The sequence below is a fragment of the Phragmites australis genome, chromosome 16, assembly GCF_958298935.1.
Source record: "Phragmites australis chromosome 16, lpPhrAust1.1, whole genome shotgun sequence".
In the NCBI taxonomy this organism is placed as follows: Eukaryota; Viridiplantae; Streptophyta; class Magnoliopsida; order Poales; family Poaceae; genus Phragmites; species Phragmites australis.
Window position 1 is genome coordinate 13,601,748 of NC_084936.1, and position 17,578 is coordinate 13,619,325.

Below are 17,578 nucleotides of genomic sequence, written 5' to 3' on the forward strand. Positions count from 1 at the left end.
TCACTGGCATCTCCTGTCGATACTCTCTTTTGTTTATTCTAGCATCTTAGGTGTTCAATGGTTTCCCCTTTTGCACTTCGCAGTATATATACCTTGTAATGGAATATTGGTCCTTTGTTGTCTTCATAGCAGATGGCGTCTTCGAAACGAGGCGGTGGTCGTGCGCCATTCAAGGACCTAACCAACACCCAAACACAGGTAATGTTGATCAACTACTTTGAAAAGGTCCCGTCTCATACTCCATAACTAACTACATGTTGTACCTTTTTAGATAGTATCACCAATAGCAATGTTGGTGGATCCATGACATCCGATACACAACCACCACTCGTAGATGCAAGAGAACGTAAGCGGCAAAGAGATAGGGACCGGTATGTGCAGAAAAAAGATGAAATACTAAAGAAGCATCGTGAAGCATATCAGTGAAAGAAAGCTGAAGCCGCATTTGTAGATGTCGATAAGCATCAATCAGTGACTTTTCAGAACGATCAAATGGGATCAGGGCAATCCGCGCTTCCCGAACTAGGATGCACGCCAAATGCAAGAGGTGTTGTGCCCATACAAATTACTTGCAAGCATAATATCTACTGGATTTAACAAAGTAGTGCATCAAATTTTGGTTCATTATGTTTGTAGGAATCCCCAATGTTGTTACGGAGTCATGTACGTCGATAAGTGGTACGACAAAGTCAATGTTTTTTGAGCAACCCACCGCATGCAACAAGGAAAATATGCCTCCTGGCGAGAGTAGTTATTGGGAATCCTTAGCTCATGCAGGTTTGTATTTAAATTTCAATGCAAAGTCATGTAAAGTTGTCTAAAGTTTTGTTGAACATGATGCAGGTGACTTCACACCACCATCTGGTGATATTCATGGCCTAGACAACATAATGGACTTGACTCAGACTCCAAGTGGGTCTCCAGGTACATTGAACGGTTATCTGCTTCTATATTTGCATATTCACATTCAAAAGATAAAAGTGGGGTCTTGTAATGATAGAAATTTGAAACACACGCTCAACACATACCCATACTCTTACATGTTTCGACACATGCCAACATCTAGATTCTTACATCTCCAGTACTTAAAAAGTTCATACATGGTCCCTTTGAGTTATCCTGTATAAACCTTGAATGTCCTGCTATTATTTCTTGTTTGTTCCTTTATTAGCGTGGATTGTTATACTTCTATAGGCTGGACCCTTGTTGGCCTTGCCGGTCTATGTAGACATCTCTTGCCACATATATATATATATTAAAAATATTTCTTTAAATACACTTGACCTAAGTTCTACATCATGCATACTTTGGAATTCAATTAAATTTGTGATTCAAAACATGTTGTGCGACTCATTTGGGTTCCGTTGCAATGCACAGGCGCTCAGCTATTTATTATAATGGCATGTGATTTCATTCCAGGAAATAAGAGTACTTCTAATGTGAGGCAATCACGGAGTACTTGTGAAATTGCTCGTAGACAAGAACTAACAACAGAGCAAATCGAAGCAAGCCGTGCAAGGTATAGGGCACGTTATGCAAATATGACACCAGAGCAGAGACAAGCAAGATGTGATTGTGATAAGGCTCGATACGCATTACGTCGCAACACCCCAGAAAAAATTGAAATAATGTGCATGCATCAGAGGGTGCATTATGCAAATGTGACACCTGAAGACAAGCAGGAAAAGAGAGATCGCAAAAATGCATTGAAAGATTTGCGCCGCAACACTCTAAGCCAAGATTCCATCGCCATGCAAAACCCAATGTATGTCCCTAAGGTTGTGCCACTCACTGTGGATGCATTCGATCCACATGGATCCACAGTCACACGTGATTGGTCGATTCCTGCAGTCAAAGGTACCCCTATTTACATCTAGTCAGCTTGTGAGCAGATGCCGGACGTGGAGATTCATGATATGGCTACCAATCAAAGATCACGTAGACAACGTGTAACACCTGGAGAAAGGCAAGCATTGCTAGCCCGTCGTAACGAGCACTTTGCAACAAGGCATGCCAAGAAACGGTCTGACTTGACAGAAGAAAGTCCAACTGTATGCGCAGAAGACATCAATGGTTTAGAACTTCCAACACAATCAATCGTCATTAACAATGGTAATGTTCGTACCTGCATTCAGCTTTCCCCAAATTCCAATACAAAATATAGATCCTGATGTACTATACTTGTGTTGTATTGACAGAAGATACCCCTCCAACCCCTGATACTGACAATGCCGCCACGCCTCCAACACGGCCACCAGTTAACAACAACGGTAGTTTCCTTGACTGTATTCATTTTATATTTCAAATGAAATTCGGACCCTCATAAACATTTATATTACCGTGACAGATGATGATGATGGCATCATATTCGAGGAGGACTCCGAAGATGAAGAGGGCTATATGTTCGGTGGTCAAGGTACTTTTGACATTTTTCGTCTTCTGTCCATATCTTGTATAGCCTTATCTAACTACTTGATGCTAAAAATATCTTGAGACGGTGATACCGACGATGATGTCGAATTCGATCAAGCTGACGACGACTCTGCCTCTATCTCTAGCGTACCCGATCCATACGACCACGTGTATAGCAATATACCCCCAGCCACGCACATGCTGAAGCCTGTTGAAAACTACCAATATTGCAATGTGAAGAAGTTCGAGCATCAGACAAAGGGGTTCTGCTGCCGTAATGGAAAGATTAAACTATCCACCCCAGGTACACCACCCGAGCTCATGAGGCTCTGGTTGAGTGCAGATGCTGATGCTAGGCACTTCCGTGACAACATTAAATTTTTCAATGGTCATTTCTCATTCACCTCACTTTACTGTCATCTTGACAGTGAGACCACTGACATGAGAAAACATGGTGTCTACACGTTTCGTGCCCACGGCCAAATGTACCATAACATACAGTCGTTAGGTAGAGGTGGTTCGGAACCCAAGCACCCGGAGCTTTACTTCTACGATGATGATCCCAGTCTAGAGCTTCGGTATCGCCGTTGCCACGAAGAGCAGTACCAGCAAGACAAGGTTGTCATCAGAAAGCTAGTTGACATACTGCGTGGCAATCCGTACTCTGAACAACTCCGGAGTATGGGATAGGTTGAGAACCTTGATGACTATCGTGTGACACTGAACCTTGACCATAGGTTGGACCAGAGAACATATAACGTGCTGGCCACTTCAGAGGTGGCCGCTGCTTGGGTCGAGGGGAGCGAACGTCGAAGGCAGTTTGAGAATATCGTTATCCTGCAAGGGAAGAACATGGAAGTATATGGCATTAGGTCGTATCATGGATGCTACGATGCACAATCATACCCTCTCTCTTCTTCCCTAGAGGCGAACTCAGCTGGCATACCGACATCCCAAAGGTTGGTGTGTCCATCGATGAGGTGAACGCGGCTCGAGCGGCTCGTAAAGCTTGTGGTAATAATGATGAAGACCCAGGTTAGTGTTCTCAACACATGGTGTTTGCACTGTCAATTCTTGCATTGTACTCTCTTATGTACAACACTAGCTTCTAACATCATATGCTCTATTCAGATTCTGGTGGCAGGCTATGCGTGTCCGTGCATGATTACTACTGCTACAAATTCCAGATTCGGCCAGGGATATTCAACCCAATGTTGTTTGGCAAGCGTCTTTTTCAGCAATTCACGGTCGACACATACATCAAGATCGAGAGTTCACGACTGGACTACATATGGACTCATAAGAAGGAGTTAAGGGTGGACCTGTACCAAGGCTTGGTCGACAGCGTGCATGCCAGTGAGGGAAGAGCGGACGCTATTGGAAAACGGACTGTGCTGGCTATGTCATTTATTGGAGGACCTCGAGACAAGAGGCATCGATACATGGATGCTATGGCTTTAGTGCGGAAGTACGGGAAGCCGAACGTCTTCCTCACAATGACATGCAACCCAAACTGGGATGAGATCACACGTGAACTCTATCCTGGCTAGATACCCCAGGATCGTCTGGATCTCGTTGTGCGTGTTTTCAGGGTGAAGCTAGAGGAACTAAAAAAATAGTTGCTTGAAAAAAACATTCTTGGCAAGGTGAAGGCATATGTCTATGTGGTGGAGTTCCAGAAGAGGGGCCTACCGCATGCCCACTTCCTGCTTATCATGCTGGGGCGGTACAAGCTCACGTGTCCCGAGCAGTATGATTGTCTCATCTCAGCCGAGCTCCCGGACAAGCATAAGTATCCAGAGCTGTACAAGATGGTCATCAAGCATATGATGCATGGCCCTTGCGGTGTGCTAAATCGTGATTGCCCGTGCACAAAGGACCGTCCGTCATGCAAGAATCATTATCCGCGTCCTTTCAACGCGACTACCTTACAAGGCAAGGACTCCTACCCGGTGTATAGGAGACGTGAAGATGGCCACTGTGCGATGGTTCGAAAACACCTGCTGGACAACAGGTGGGTCCTCCCTTACAACCCTTACCTTCTGCGGCTGTTCAACTGCCACATTAATGTTGAGGCGTGCTCAAGCATAAAGGCCGTTAAATACTTATTCAAGTACATATACAAGGGCCACGATCGGGCCTCTGTGACTGTTCAGCTATTGCAATGAGATCTTCGATGGTTGCGCGTCCAATTAGATCAATCTTGATTAGAGGCTTGACTTTGAGCATGATTTGAGAGATTGCAACAACAATTTGACATTGATAACATCTATGATTTGAGAGATAGCATAAACAAGTTGCATTGAACCCGATCGCGTCGGCCTCATCTTCGGCTGCCGCCGATCCGCCCGCGTCGTTGCGGTAGGCTATCACTTGGAAACTATGATACTCTTTATAATAAACTGCAGCCATCATCTTGCCCTTGCCATTTCTCATGATTTTGTCTTTTCTTTCCTTGAAGGAACTATGCTCATAAAGCAAAAACAAGCTATTGTGCAGTAGTAACCTATGTGATTATGAGCTGTCTTAGGAGAACTTCATCTTCTGTCCTGTGTTATCACAGGATGAAATATGCCGTTCTATATCTGAAAATGGTGGAATCGATGTGCTTCTTCAATGCATTGATGAGGCTGGCGAACAGAAGAACAAAGTTATAGCAAGATCATGCTGCTCTTTGTTGTCTAAGGTTTGGTAGTATAATACAGCACTGCAACATTCTTGTGCTTGAGGACATCCCACTGTTACTAAATTAAACTTACATCACATTATTTCCTCTTTAAGCTAGCTGCGAGTGATGCGAACAAGTCTGTTATCATTCAGCAAGGTGGTTTCGATAGATTCTTAAAGCTGAGATCCAGATTTTCTGAAGATCCTTCTATAATACAAGAGGTACTATATATAAATAGGAAATACTGAAGAATCTCTATTTTGAGATAACGTCCTGAGCTAAATGAATGCGCAGGTGATGTCTATGGTGACAGTCCTTACACTGAGGTCACCAGAAAATGCAGCGCGTGCAATGCAAGTAGGCTATGGTACTCTGGCGATCCAGACAATGCAAAGGTTCCCCTCCTCCAGCCAGACCCAGAAGCAAGCGTGTCTTATGATTCGTAATCTTGTTGTCAGAAACCCTGAAAACAGGTATACTGTAGAACGTGCATCTCTTTTTGCATTTTTCCTTGACAAGATAATCTCTACAGAATTTGTCTGGCAATGGCAATAGAGATCTGTTGACGGAATTATAATTCCAATACCACACACTACTGCTATATTGCCGTCTCCAGCTAGATAGGATTCCACTGGCAGTCTAAAATTAGGAACCGCGATGCTTTAATTACATGTTGTTACTGCAAAGAAAAAAAATATTCCACCTTGTTCTTGGTCAGGGTATTTAATTAATGTAGCTGCAAGGTCTTTGCAAAAGGGCATCCTCCCAAGCATAAGATGAAAAAAAAAGTTAATTCGATCGTAATTTATGTACCCATGATTGTTTGTGCTGTTATGTCGTTTGAAAAATAAGAACCACAATTAGGTAGGCTTCCCATTTTTTTATGGACGCCAAGATCTAGGCCTAGATGCACTTCTCAGGAAGAGGCTCAAGAATGAGAGTGCGCCTCTAGAATAATGTCTGTTGTTGCCTGTGTTCTTGAAATCATGGAATCATCCTGTAGCAGACCTCATTCCTTAAACGAGGCTGAAGCAGCTGAAAATGCGAAGGTAAGCTATCGTCATTTATGATGTGGAACAAGCTTCAAGCTTTGGGAGGACGCTTCGCCATGCATCAGCAATATCTTTGGCTAGCTTAGCATGACCTTTGGCAAATTCATGGAATGTGAGTTCAATATCAAGCTATTTTCTGCTCTGGAAACGAGCAAGCTCTTCATTCATTAGTCTAACTATGTGTTCAAACCTCTTTGTGGCCTCCTTGCTGCCTGCTTTCAACTGTACACACAACAAGACATCATAGCTAAGCTGGATATCAAGACCCTCTGTTTCCATCTGCCTGGCAAGATCATTGTTTACTTTCTCATGGTCCATTAAATGCATCATTCCTAAAGATATCATTCAGTTCAACTTACCAATAGCAACATAATGTAAAGTGTAAACAATAAAAGATGAAACATCAGACGTGTAAATGCAATCTGATCAAATTAAACACTATAGGATTCCGTGTCCACAAACAAGAAAGGAATATCACTTGAGTTTCTCACGCTTCGATGCTGGAGAAAATAGGGGCAATAGTCCCTTTCTGACTTTAGTAAGTTCTAAAGGGTGATGGGTGCAAATATTTAGTATTTTCTTTCATAAGTATTGAAATTAAAATTATTCATGTAGAACCTCCTCTACATTCTTGCTGTGGCATACATACGGTCATCAAATTGTTGAAGAATTCCTTAAAAAGGTCAAAATAGTTAGATGGTTCATTAGTTCAACTACCTTGACCATTTTCCTTTCCTTTTGAAATGAAACCCCACCCACCTAAAACCTAAATAAAAGGCAGGTAAATTTCTACAAAACAATCTTGCTAATTTTCTAAAATAAAAAAAAGTGATAGGCCAAAAGGGCAGAGAGCCAAAGCTCAACCCGCGCCAAATCAGCCTGTCGAGCAAGGAGATTGATGCCTTAGAGGAGTTCAAGGAGGTGGTGTGGGCTATGATATTTAAGTATGCTAACGCCCTTGTTAATTTGCGAGGTGGTATAAAACTTATGCAGGAGCGCTGTGTGTTGCTCGCGGACACTTCCGTGCGGCCCACGAAGCCGAAAGTCTCAGGTCCATTGGATCCAATCGGATGGTCACAGTCACCCAACATGGAACAAAAACAATCCGCCGTGAAACCCTAATCCATTCACCACCGTTCACTCCTGAAAAACACGCGACTAAAGTTGCGTAGTGGCACGGTGGACCTCCTCACCGGTGCGCGCGTGTAGCGAAGATGCTGCGCGCGGCTCCGTCGAGGTGATCCGCCGTGGCGCAAAATGCGCGTGATCAAAAGCATGGCGACTCAAGCAGTGGAGCGGAGTGGATGCGGGAGCTGAGGAGCGTCAGTGCCAACATCAAGGTGAGGGCGCTGCCACAACGACGACGTGCACTGCCGGAACGGTAAGAAGCAAAAGAAAATCCGTTTTTGTGCCCACCGATCCACTTCTAGGTTTGGGGCTTTGGTGTTAATGGGGATTAGGGTTTCGGGAATTGGGAAATTTTCTTAGGGTTTTGCAATTTTCGGAACTCCCCTCCTTCTTAGGAATAATCGATGCTATCTCTGTTGGATAGGAAAATAAAGGTACGGTGTGGTAACAGAATCCGCATAAAAAGGAGGATAACAAATGCGTTCCCAAAGGTAAGGCATCCATATTTATCTTCTTTTTTCCCCTTTTTGATTCATCGGCCAAAATTACCCTAACAGACTACGGACTAATTGCTATAACAACATTTTGGCGCCTGTTAGCCCGCAAAAAATTGTCTTTTGGCGCCACATGTGTCTTTATTTATGGCTGATGCGGCTGGGTCATTTTTTCATCTCCACACGTCCAGCCAAGTGTCCAACCAAGCAGCGAGATGGTGGTGCCCTGTCGTCTACATGCGAGCAAGAGGGTACAGGCCATGCCTCCATTTCCTGGAAGCTATTCCATGAGTAGGCAAGTAGAATCCTCCATACCTATACACATGCATAGCATTTTGTGATTAGTTTGATTCTGTTCTGGAGCTAACAGCTTTTCTGTTTGCACATATAGATCTCTGCAGTTCCATGAGGTGCAGATGGATCACATGTACCAGCGGTGCTGGATCATGCGCGCAAAGGTCAACTGGAAAGCGCCGATACGGGAGGGTTTTGACGGTCGTCCACTGCTAAGGGCCATTCTAATGGATCAATTAGTAAGTTAAATCTTCATATGACATTGTAATCATGTAAAAATGCTTTGCAAATTTTGAAGGAGAACAATTCATGATCAGCATATTTAGGGGTTAAACTTTTGCAGTTCTCTGATTAGTTTAGACTGTTTGGTGCCCTTTGTTACTGATTTGTGTGCTAGGTCGCCGTTATAGGAATTGTAGCTATTTCTTACTTGTGATTATTTGTAGGATTTACAATCTATATTTTTGGACGTGCTGATATTCAGAATAATTTGGCTACTCCTGAACCATATAGACTGACTACTAATGATATATTAATATATTAAACAGGACATTATGCTCATACTGAGGGGCTTTGATGAACTCGATGTTTTTCCAGAAGTAATAGCTAATTTTTCTGTGCTCACAACTTGATACTATAAAATAGAGCATTTTATTATCTAATATGTTGGTCCAGCTTCATCTTGATGTTTGTAATCCTACTTAGTGATGTTCCTTAGAAGTTTTGCACACAGCCATTAATTCCTGGATTCTCTCCAGGGGTTAGATGTGTCTGTTTTTGAATCATGATGAGTAGTCGGGGAATAGCAACATGCAGGATACATATACTTGTCTGGATTGCTGCTGCCACACCAAGTCACCAACAATGTGATTGTAACATGAGTGCCTGTCCTGAAACCATTTATTCTTAGTAGCAGGTAGCTTTAGCTATCAGGATGTATCTATGTGCATGTGGGTTAGTATTAAACTATGGCATCTTGTGGATGAATTGATTTTTGGTTATTCAGATGTGGGGGTGGAAAAAGTATATGTCGAGCAATTCTGGTCTATGTGGCAAAAATAATGGAGCTCCTTTTTTAGTCACAACCCATTCTGCTTCCGTTTGACTCGACTTTATCCATAGTGCTATTTTTTCAGCCCTTAAAGAAATAGTCCGATATTCCTCCAATATATATCAATATATATTAGAATTGTATCATTATCCGATGTGTGCCAAAATGAACGTAGCTCGACAAAGTTGACCTTTCCTTTCTGTCTGCTAATTCTTGTGTTCTGTAAACAACCTATTACATTAGCTGTTGCAATGCCTAACAAAAAAAATGGGCATAATAACAGAAAGATATATGCTAAAATGGGAACATAAGCCAGCTCACTTGTTGCTGTTCAGTTGTTGCTGCTTTCTCAATCAATTGTTGTTGTTCAGTTTAGACTTCACTTAAGTTATTAAATGGTTTTCATTTTTTATAAATGGACTAGAGGGCTGTCTTGGCATTTGTTTTTGTGAATGAGTTAAGTATATAATTCAAACTGTTGGCTTGGTGAAATTGTGATAGATATTCTTTGCAAATGTATTCTGTCTTATTAGTTTTCATGAAGCTTATCAATCTGATTTATATTTGTGGCAAATTGGTGTTTCTGTTATGGATAGGTTTACCTACTATTGTTCTTAATACTATACGTACTGATCAGTATAGTAAATGCTAGGCCACATGACGATTTATCATCAGCTTGTGCAGGTGTCATTTACTATTTATCATGTATGCTATAATTTGAAAGTTCATATGCAGTGGTTTTATATGAAAGATCATCTAACATCTGACCAAATATATCCTTGATTAGGAGCATCATCTTATATAGTGTATCAATTTTTATGCCTTGTAGGGGACTAGGATGGAGGCCATCGCGTGTGGGTCTGATGCTGAAAGGTTCAATCAGGGACTCCGTGATAATCACATATATGACTTTGCCAACGTCGGGTTTGAACCAACTGTGACGCCATACAGATTTTTTTGGTACCTAGACTCTGAGTACTACATGTCTATGATCACTCATACTACTGTTAACACCCAGGCAAGGCGTATAGAGTACCCAATATGTCCAAGTGTTTTCGTGGACTTCAACGACGTCTACTCACACCCCCACAGGACAATAGCAGGTATAAAGTCATAAATACATTGCATTGATTTTTTCTGATATAATACAATATCCATAAATAACTCATTCCTTTTTACATTTTTGTGTGTATAGATGTTGTAGGTTTAGTGCTTCATGTGACCGATATTCAATATCGGTGGTTGTTCCCTAGAAACATTCCTGTTAGAGACATGGCGCTTATGAACACAAGGTTAGTTGTCTTTCAAAATTTCTTGCCTTTCGAATGCTGTAAATGTAGACAAGTTCAAGATCCTGTATTCACCATACGGGAAAGTGTTGTCTCCGATGTTAAATGCATGTTTCTTGCTAGATATATTGATAATTAATGATGTGCATAGTAGTTCTGATGAATTTAGTTTTAAATTCATTACTTGCTTTTTCATTCAATAGTTCTGATTGGCTCTTTAGGATAAATATTGGATACGTTATATTAGTCTAACGTACAGTTGAGTTAAAAGCACTTGTACTATTTTTCCTACCTCATTGTATCCAGAATTGCTTTAACTTGATAAAACTTCCTACTGGTCATCTTTCATACGTGATTACTAGAAATTTGTTTCCTCAAGTTTCATTCACCTTTATATTCACTTCGAGACTATAACAATTCTAATTCATTTCTTTCCTCGATCAAATATTAGTTGAAAACTGCACTTTGGATTCATCTAATGGATTATTCTGTGATTTGGTGCAGTTAGACTTGAGGCCAATCTAATAGTCTTTTATAAAGTCTGTGTTGAAGGGATTCTTGTGTTTGTCCATGTAGTAACATTCTATTTATTGCGTTCTTTTGGTTTCCAACACTTTTGGGCTTTGTCAATTCCTTGTATCAGTTTCTTATCATGGTTCAAACATTTGTAAATGTAGACAAGTTTAGGATCCTGTATTTCTTAGCTAGAGTTAAACATTGGTAACAGGTTTGAGGTTGTTTTTCTACGCATATGGGACATGCACATTGCATGCCATATCACACGTTTCAGAAGGGCCGAGGCCGAGCTCCATTGTTTGGCCACCACATTTCTAAAGATAAACAAGAATATCGGTAAAATAGAAGTCCAGTTCATATTAGATTGGAAAAGTTTCATCTATATCAATATTCATTTCGATTTTATATAATTAATCCATCGTCAGGTGGTGTGGCGACCACCTATGCGAGCCATCTCATTTAACAGCCTACTATTGCCCAAGCGATGGAGCCAGAGGGTGAGGAATCCTGCCATTCACATGACTCGATCTATAATGTGTGATTTTCTAATTTTTCTTGTAAATGTGTCATTACAGATCTATGTGAGATTTTGATTAACAGGCAGCAGGTGTTGAGGCAGATTCGTCATCAAGTTCAAGTGATGTTGGCGAACAGAGAGAATGAAACTATCAACCAGCACATTCAAATCATGAACCAATAGTAAGAATTGTTAGTGTCGGGTCCACTAGCTAGAATAAACGTTTTATTTATTCCCGTAGCTACAACTTGTGAGCCTATGCTTGTGTTAAATGGAACTTGTGATGTTGATAGCAGATGAAAAGGCTTCTTGGTTGGCTGTTGATTATTGGAGCAACAGAGAGAGCTGTGAACCAGGTTGGATGAAGAGTGTAATTTGACTACTGCACGCCCTTGATCGAAGAAGCCTTAAGCTCAGTAGGGGAAAGAGGGGGGATATGCATGCATGTTTAGGGTTGCTTCTTCTACCAGACTGCAAGGTAGTGATGTTAGGGTTGCTTCTTCTACCACACTAGAACTTCATTCCGTAATCAAAATACTATTTACCTGCAAACATGCTACTTTGAGATGAATTACTGACTGGAATATTTTTCAGGTTCAGATGCCAAAATGCAGCTGCTTCTTATCATTGGGAACCAAATAGAAGTGTTGGTTGATTCAGGCACTGTTGGGTGGCAAACAAGAATATGAGACCAGACAAACACCTCTGAACTCCACTGTGCCAAACTACAGGGAATCGGGAATCCTGATCTAGTTCTTTTGTTTGAAAATTTCCTGGTCCAATTCTGGTACCATACTAACATCAGTATCATACTACTGGAATACAATAGAACCCCATCAGAAAACATAGTCCTAAAAGAACAACATCCATACTGTAATACTGAAACATGTTGTAGATTTCTACTGGAACTTGCAAGGTGCTTTCTGTTCTATTCTTTTGACAGTATGCTATTACAGTATAGTTGTAGTTGACCTTCAATGCATGGTATGGATCTTTTAGTTCTTTACCGATGCAAATGTATCTGGAGTACCAGTACACAAAACCAGCAAAGTGCATTCGAGGCAAATAGCAAAACATTGTACAACACTAAGTGTCAGGTACAAGGGGATGGGCAAGCAAGCAAGGGCGCCAGGGGTGTCTTTATATATGGCTGATGCGGCTGGGTCATTTCTTCATCTCCACGCGTCCGGCCAAGCATCCAACCAAGTAGTGAGATGGTGGTGCCCCGTCGTCTACATGTGAGCAGGAGGGTATAGGTCATGCCTTCATTTCCTGGAAGCTATGCCATGAGCAGGCAAGTAGAATCCTCCATACCTATACACATGCATAGCATTTTTTGATTAGTTTGATTCTGTTCCGGAGCTAACAGCTTTTCTGTTTTCACATATAGATCTCTGCAGTTCCATGAGCTGCAGATGGATCAGATGTACCAACAATGCTGGATCGTGCGCGCAAAGGTCATCTAGAAAGTGCCGATACGGGAGGGTTTTGATGGTCGTCCACTGCTAAGGGCCATTCTAATGGATCAAATGGTAAGTTAAATCTCCATATGACATTGTAATCATGTAAAAATGCTTTGCAAATTTTGAAGGAGAACAATTCATTATCAGCATATTTAGGGGTTAAACTTTTGCAGGTCTCTGATTAGTTTAGACTGCTTGGTGCCCTTCATTACTGATTTGTGTCCTAGGTCGCCGTTATAGGAGTTGTAGCTATTTCTTACTTGTGATTCTTTGTAGGATTTACAATCTATATTCTTAGAGGTGCTGATATACAGAATAAATTGGCCAATACAGAATATATTCTTTCCGTCTGAATATGTGCCAAAATGAATGTAGCTCAACAAAGTTGACCTTTCCTTTCTGTCTGCTGTTTGTTGTGTTCTGTAAACAACCTATTACATTAGCTGTTGCAATGCCTAACAAAAAAAAATGGGCACAACATAAAGATATATGCTAAAATGGGAACATAAGCCAGCTCACTTCATTTCTTTCATCCAATAAATTTAAGGGTTGATAAAAGAAGTCAGCATCAGCTCGCATAGGCCAACCTAGCCGAAAGAAGTCAACAAACCTGCAAGTTAACAGATATAAACTCTAGAGAGCAGGCGAATAAAGCTAAAAATAAGAGAAAAAAATGTAGTCTTTCTTACTGCAACGATTGAACTCTTCGAGCATTTAGTGGATACAATACTAAGGTTTCACACAAAAATCTATGTAGGATCCATTATGTCTTTATGGAACAGATCATAGAGTTAAATTGCAAATTGTGCCAATTTTTTAAAATTAGCTCAATATCAAATGACCATATTTACCATCTTACTCACATGATGAAACTTATGTAACTGATGCTGCTCATAAGTAAACTATGCATTTTTAGATACTATTGTTCTTAATACTGTACGTACCGATGAGTATAGCAAATGCTATGCCACATGACAATTTTAATATATTTATTGAGATTAAGAACGGATAGTTGAGTGCTCAATTCATCGATCAGCTTGTGCAGGTGTCGTTTGCTATTTATCATGTATGTTGTAATTTGAAAGTTCATATGCAGTGGTTTCATGTGAAAGAGCATCTAACCTCTGATCAAATATATCCCTGATTAGGAGAATCATCTTACATAGTGTATCGATTTTTATGCCTTTTAGGGGACTAGGATGGAGGCCATCGCGTGTGAGTCTGATGCTGTAAGGTTCAATCAGGGACTTCATGATAATCACATATATGACTTCGCCAACGTCGGGTTTGAACTAACGGTGAAACTGTACAGATATTTTTGGTACCTAGATTCCCAGTACTACATGTCTATGATCACTTAGACTACTGTGAACACCCCGGCAAGGCGTATAGAGTTCCCAATATGTCCAAGTGTTTTCATGGACTTCAACAATGTCTACCCACGTCCCCACATGACGATAGCAGGTATAAAGTCATAAATACATTGCATTGATTTTTTTCTGATATAATACAAGATCCATAGATAACTCATTTCTTTTTACATTTTTGGGTGCATAGATGTTGTAGGTTTAGTGCTTCATGTGACTGATATTCAATATCGGTGGTCCTTCCCTAGATACATTCCTGTTAGAGACATAGCGCTTATGAACACAAGGTTAGTTGTCTTCCAAAATTTCTTGCGTTTGGAATGCTAAGATCTTATGATGTTCATGTTTCTCTTATATGATTATCTATTTTTTCTATCATGATCTTTCATATGACTAGGCATTAAATGTAATGTTGGTCATTTCTTAGCTAGAGTTAAACATTGATAACAGGTTCGAGGTTGTTTTTCTGCGCGTATGGGACATGCACATCGCACACCATATCACATGTTTCAGAAGGGTTGAGGCTAAGCTCCATTGCTTGGCCGCCACATTTCTAAAGATAAACAGGAATATCGGTAAAATAGAATTCCAATTCATATTAGATTGAAAAAGTTTCATCTATATCAATATTCATTTCGATTTTATATAATTTAATCCATCCTCAGGTGGCGTGGTGACTACCTATGCGAGCTATCTCATTTTCCAGCCTACTATTGCCCAAGCGATGGAGCTAGAGGGTGAGGAATCCTGCCATTCACGTGACCTGATCTATAATGTGTGATTTTCTAATTTTTCCTGTAAATGTGTCATTGCAGATCTACGTGAGATTTTGATTAACAGGGAGCAGGTGTTGAGGTAGATTCGTCATCAAGTTCAAGTGATGTTGGTGAACAGAGCAAATGGAACTAGCAACCAACACGTTCAAATCACGAACCAGTAGTCAGAATTGTTAGTGTTGGGTGCACTAGCAAGAATAAACATTTTATTTATTCCTGAAGCTGCAACTTGTGAGCCTCTACATTGACCTCCTGGCAAATCCTACTAAGGGTCTTATGCTTGATGCCCCTACTGAGACAGTAGAAGCTTAGTATGTTTGAGGAGTAAAGGGTTCTACCCGTTGGAAGTTGTCTAATGCACTTTGCTCTATTACAGTTAAGAACTGAGTGTCAAAGTTTGGATTTTGCTTTGTCTGGATACCTCTATTTCCTGTCAAGTTTTGGATTATGGTACTATGTTAGTTCTTTTTCCCATGAATGCTTCATAACTATCTCATGATCAATCTTTTTGCGACAAAGTTTGAAATGGCTGGTCGTTTGAATAATGTTGAATGGATGCTTGATTTGTTGGCAGCTGCCCAGTTAAATGCATTTGTGTGCAGCTTGGATTTGTCGTTCTTAACTGCTGTTTACCAAGAGCCTTTTCTTTTGCAAGATTTACCCGGTTGTGATGTTTGGCTGCCGGTGGCTGTTCCCATTGTTATCTGGTTACCGTGTGTGTGCGCCTAGCCTGTTTCTTGGTATTTCTAATTCGTGACAAATTGTTGACTTACGGATCTATGCTTCTTTGATATGTATGTACTTACAAACCATATTGCATCTGTTTGCAAATTTTTATCATATATAGATAGTAGCACTTGGAGCAAAAGACGGTATTACCATGAACTGGAATTGTTGCTTAGTTGCAGAGTAGCTTTACATTGGCCCTTATCAGAAATTCATAAGCCTTATTGCCCTGCATCGACCACATCTTCCTCCATATTTTGTAGCCCCCACCTTTCGCAGTCCATGACAAGAAACACGCAACGTGTTTGGCCATCCTGTGTTGCTTGGCGCACACACTGGTTCCCTGGGCACTTTGTGTTGCAATTTGCCATTCGTTCCGCTCCGTGTGCTTTCGTATTAGAAGTAGAATAGAAGATAGAGATTGAACTCGAGAATGAGGGAATGAATCTATTGTTCTTCATTGCATTGTGATGTTCTGTACAATATATACATGCTTAACAGGTGTTGTTAGGGAGACATCCCTCTCCAACGAACACGAACAAACAAGTGCCTGCCATAGGCAGTTGAATTGATCAAAAGTGATTCGTAGCAGTTCGTTCCTCCTCCGTTGGAACCTCAGAATCCGTGCTCGTATTCTGTCTCGTACTTGCAGTGGAAAACCAGACTGCAAGAAACAATCTTGACTTGGGAGCTGGGATGCGCATTCCCGCAAGAAAGATGAAACACAGCCGTACGAAAAGAGTCATCGGCTGGCAGGCATGTTTAAGGAGTGAAGGGCCGGCAGCCGTGCGCAAAGATGAAACACAACAGTGGATCTATGTTTGAGGAGTGAAGGGCCGGCAGACATGCATATATAGAAAAGGAAAATACAGGACATTAGAAAATTGCACGTTTACCTAGACACCCATCAATAAAAAGGTACATACTTTCTACCATTCGATTTATGCCGAAATAAAGAGTTTAGATGGTCGTACGCATAACACTTATAAGTGCCATAATTGACAGTTAGAAAAATATTTATAACTAATAATCCTATCTGGCTAAGAACAAGGAAACATCTATATTTAAAGTATTACATCCTAATGAAGATTTAATTATTGTGAAGAAAATGCTACCCTACGTGTAAAATATGGACTTTGTAGTCTTTGTTATTGTGGTTATACCCCATACCGATATGCATGGGAGCAAGGATAAATGGTTTAGTTGATAGGTTCAACATCAGTTGAGGTGGTGATTAGTTCAGTCAGTCAATGCTTTTCTCTCAATTTTGTCAGTTTGAGTAATACATTTGTCTTCCAACTTTTAAAATTTGTTGAGGCATGGATAACTATACTTTTGTATAGAAGTATATGAGTATCAAACATTTGATTAATTGGGTTGCAACTTCTAAGTCAACTCAATATCCATGCCTTATGTGCAACAACCAATGTGCTTAATCTCTTATGAACTCATCTACAAATTTTTAGTGCATGGATGATATCATTCCTGCAACATCTTTGTAGTTACAGTTTCTTTTTCAATTAATATGAGAATATAAAGACAACATTCACTTATTACAAAGATACTAAAATACTTGCTAATTTTTGGAAAAATAAATTAGGGTTTTATTGTGTGAAAAATAAAAATTTGAAAACATCGAGGCGTGCCGTTTGAATTTTTGGAAAAGTTTGGAAATACTTCCATAAAAGAGAATTCTCTTTTTCCTTGGGCCAAATCCCCTTTGCTTTTGCTTTTTTTCTTCCTTTTCCTTACGGCCTGTTTCTTTTCTCCTCTTGGGCCGAGCTCGCTCCCTCCTCCCTTCTCACCCCACCTCCCCGCCTGGGCC

General features: G+C 40.6%; 2 protein-coding genes across 2 annotated transcripts; both read left to right on the plus strand.

Annotated features, from left to right (window-relative positions):
• Window positions 1-4,397: 4,397 nt before the first annotated feature.
• Window positions 4,398-12,706, plus strand: LOC133895070 (uncharacterized). Its single transcript, XM_062335270.1, has 15 exons — window positions 4,398-4,556; window positions 4,976-5,098; window positions 5,194-5,301; window positions 5,375-5,553; window positions 6,084-6,129; window positions 7,126-7,183; window positions 7,946-8,045; window positions 8,146-8,287; window positions 9,929-10,202; window positions 10,295-10,391; window positions 11,116-11,240; window positions 11,330-11,401; window positions 11,480-11,612; window positions 11,718-11,899; window positions 12,016-12,706. Exons 1-12 carry the CDS (start codon window positions 4,398-4,400, stop codon window positions 11,365-11,367), a joined length of 1,449 nt encoding a protein of 482 aa, XP_062191254.1. The 3' UTR covers window positions 11,368-11,401; window positions 11,480-11,612; window positions 11,718-11,899; window positions 12,016-12,706.
• Window positions 12,707-12,815: 109 nt separating this feature from the next.
• LOC133894830 (uncharacterized) lies at window positions 12,816-15,454 on the plus strand. Its single transcript, XM_062335001.1, has 6 exons — window positions 12,816-12,953; window positions 14,075-14,348; window positions 14,442-14,538; window positions 14,702-14,826; window positions 14,917-14,988; window positions 15,067-15,454. The coding sequence occupies exons 2-6, from the start codon at window positions 14,303-14,305 to the stop codon at window positions 15,108-15,110; spliced, it is 384 nt and encodes a 127-aa protein (XP_062190985.1). The 5' UTR covers window positions 12,816-12,953; window positions 14,075-14,302; the 3' UTR covers window positions 15,111-15,454.
• Window positions 15,455-17,578: the final 2,124 nt, after the last annotated feature.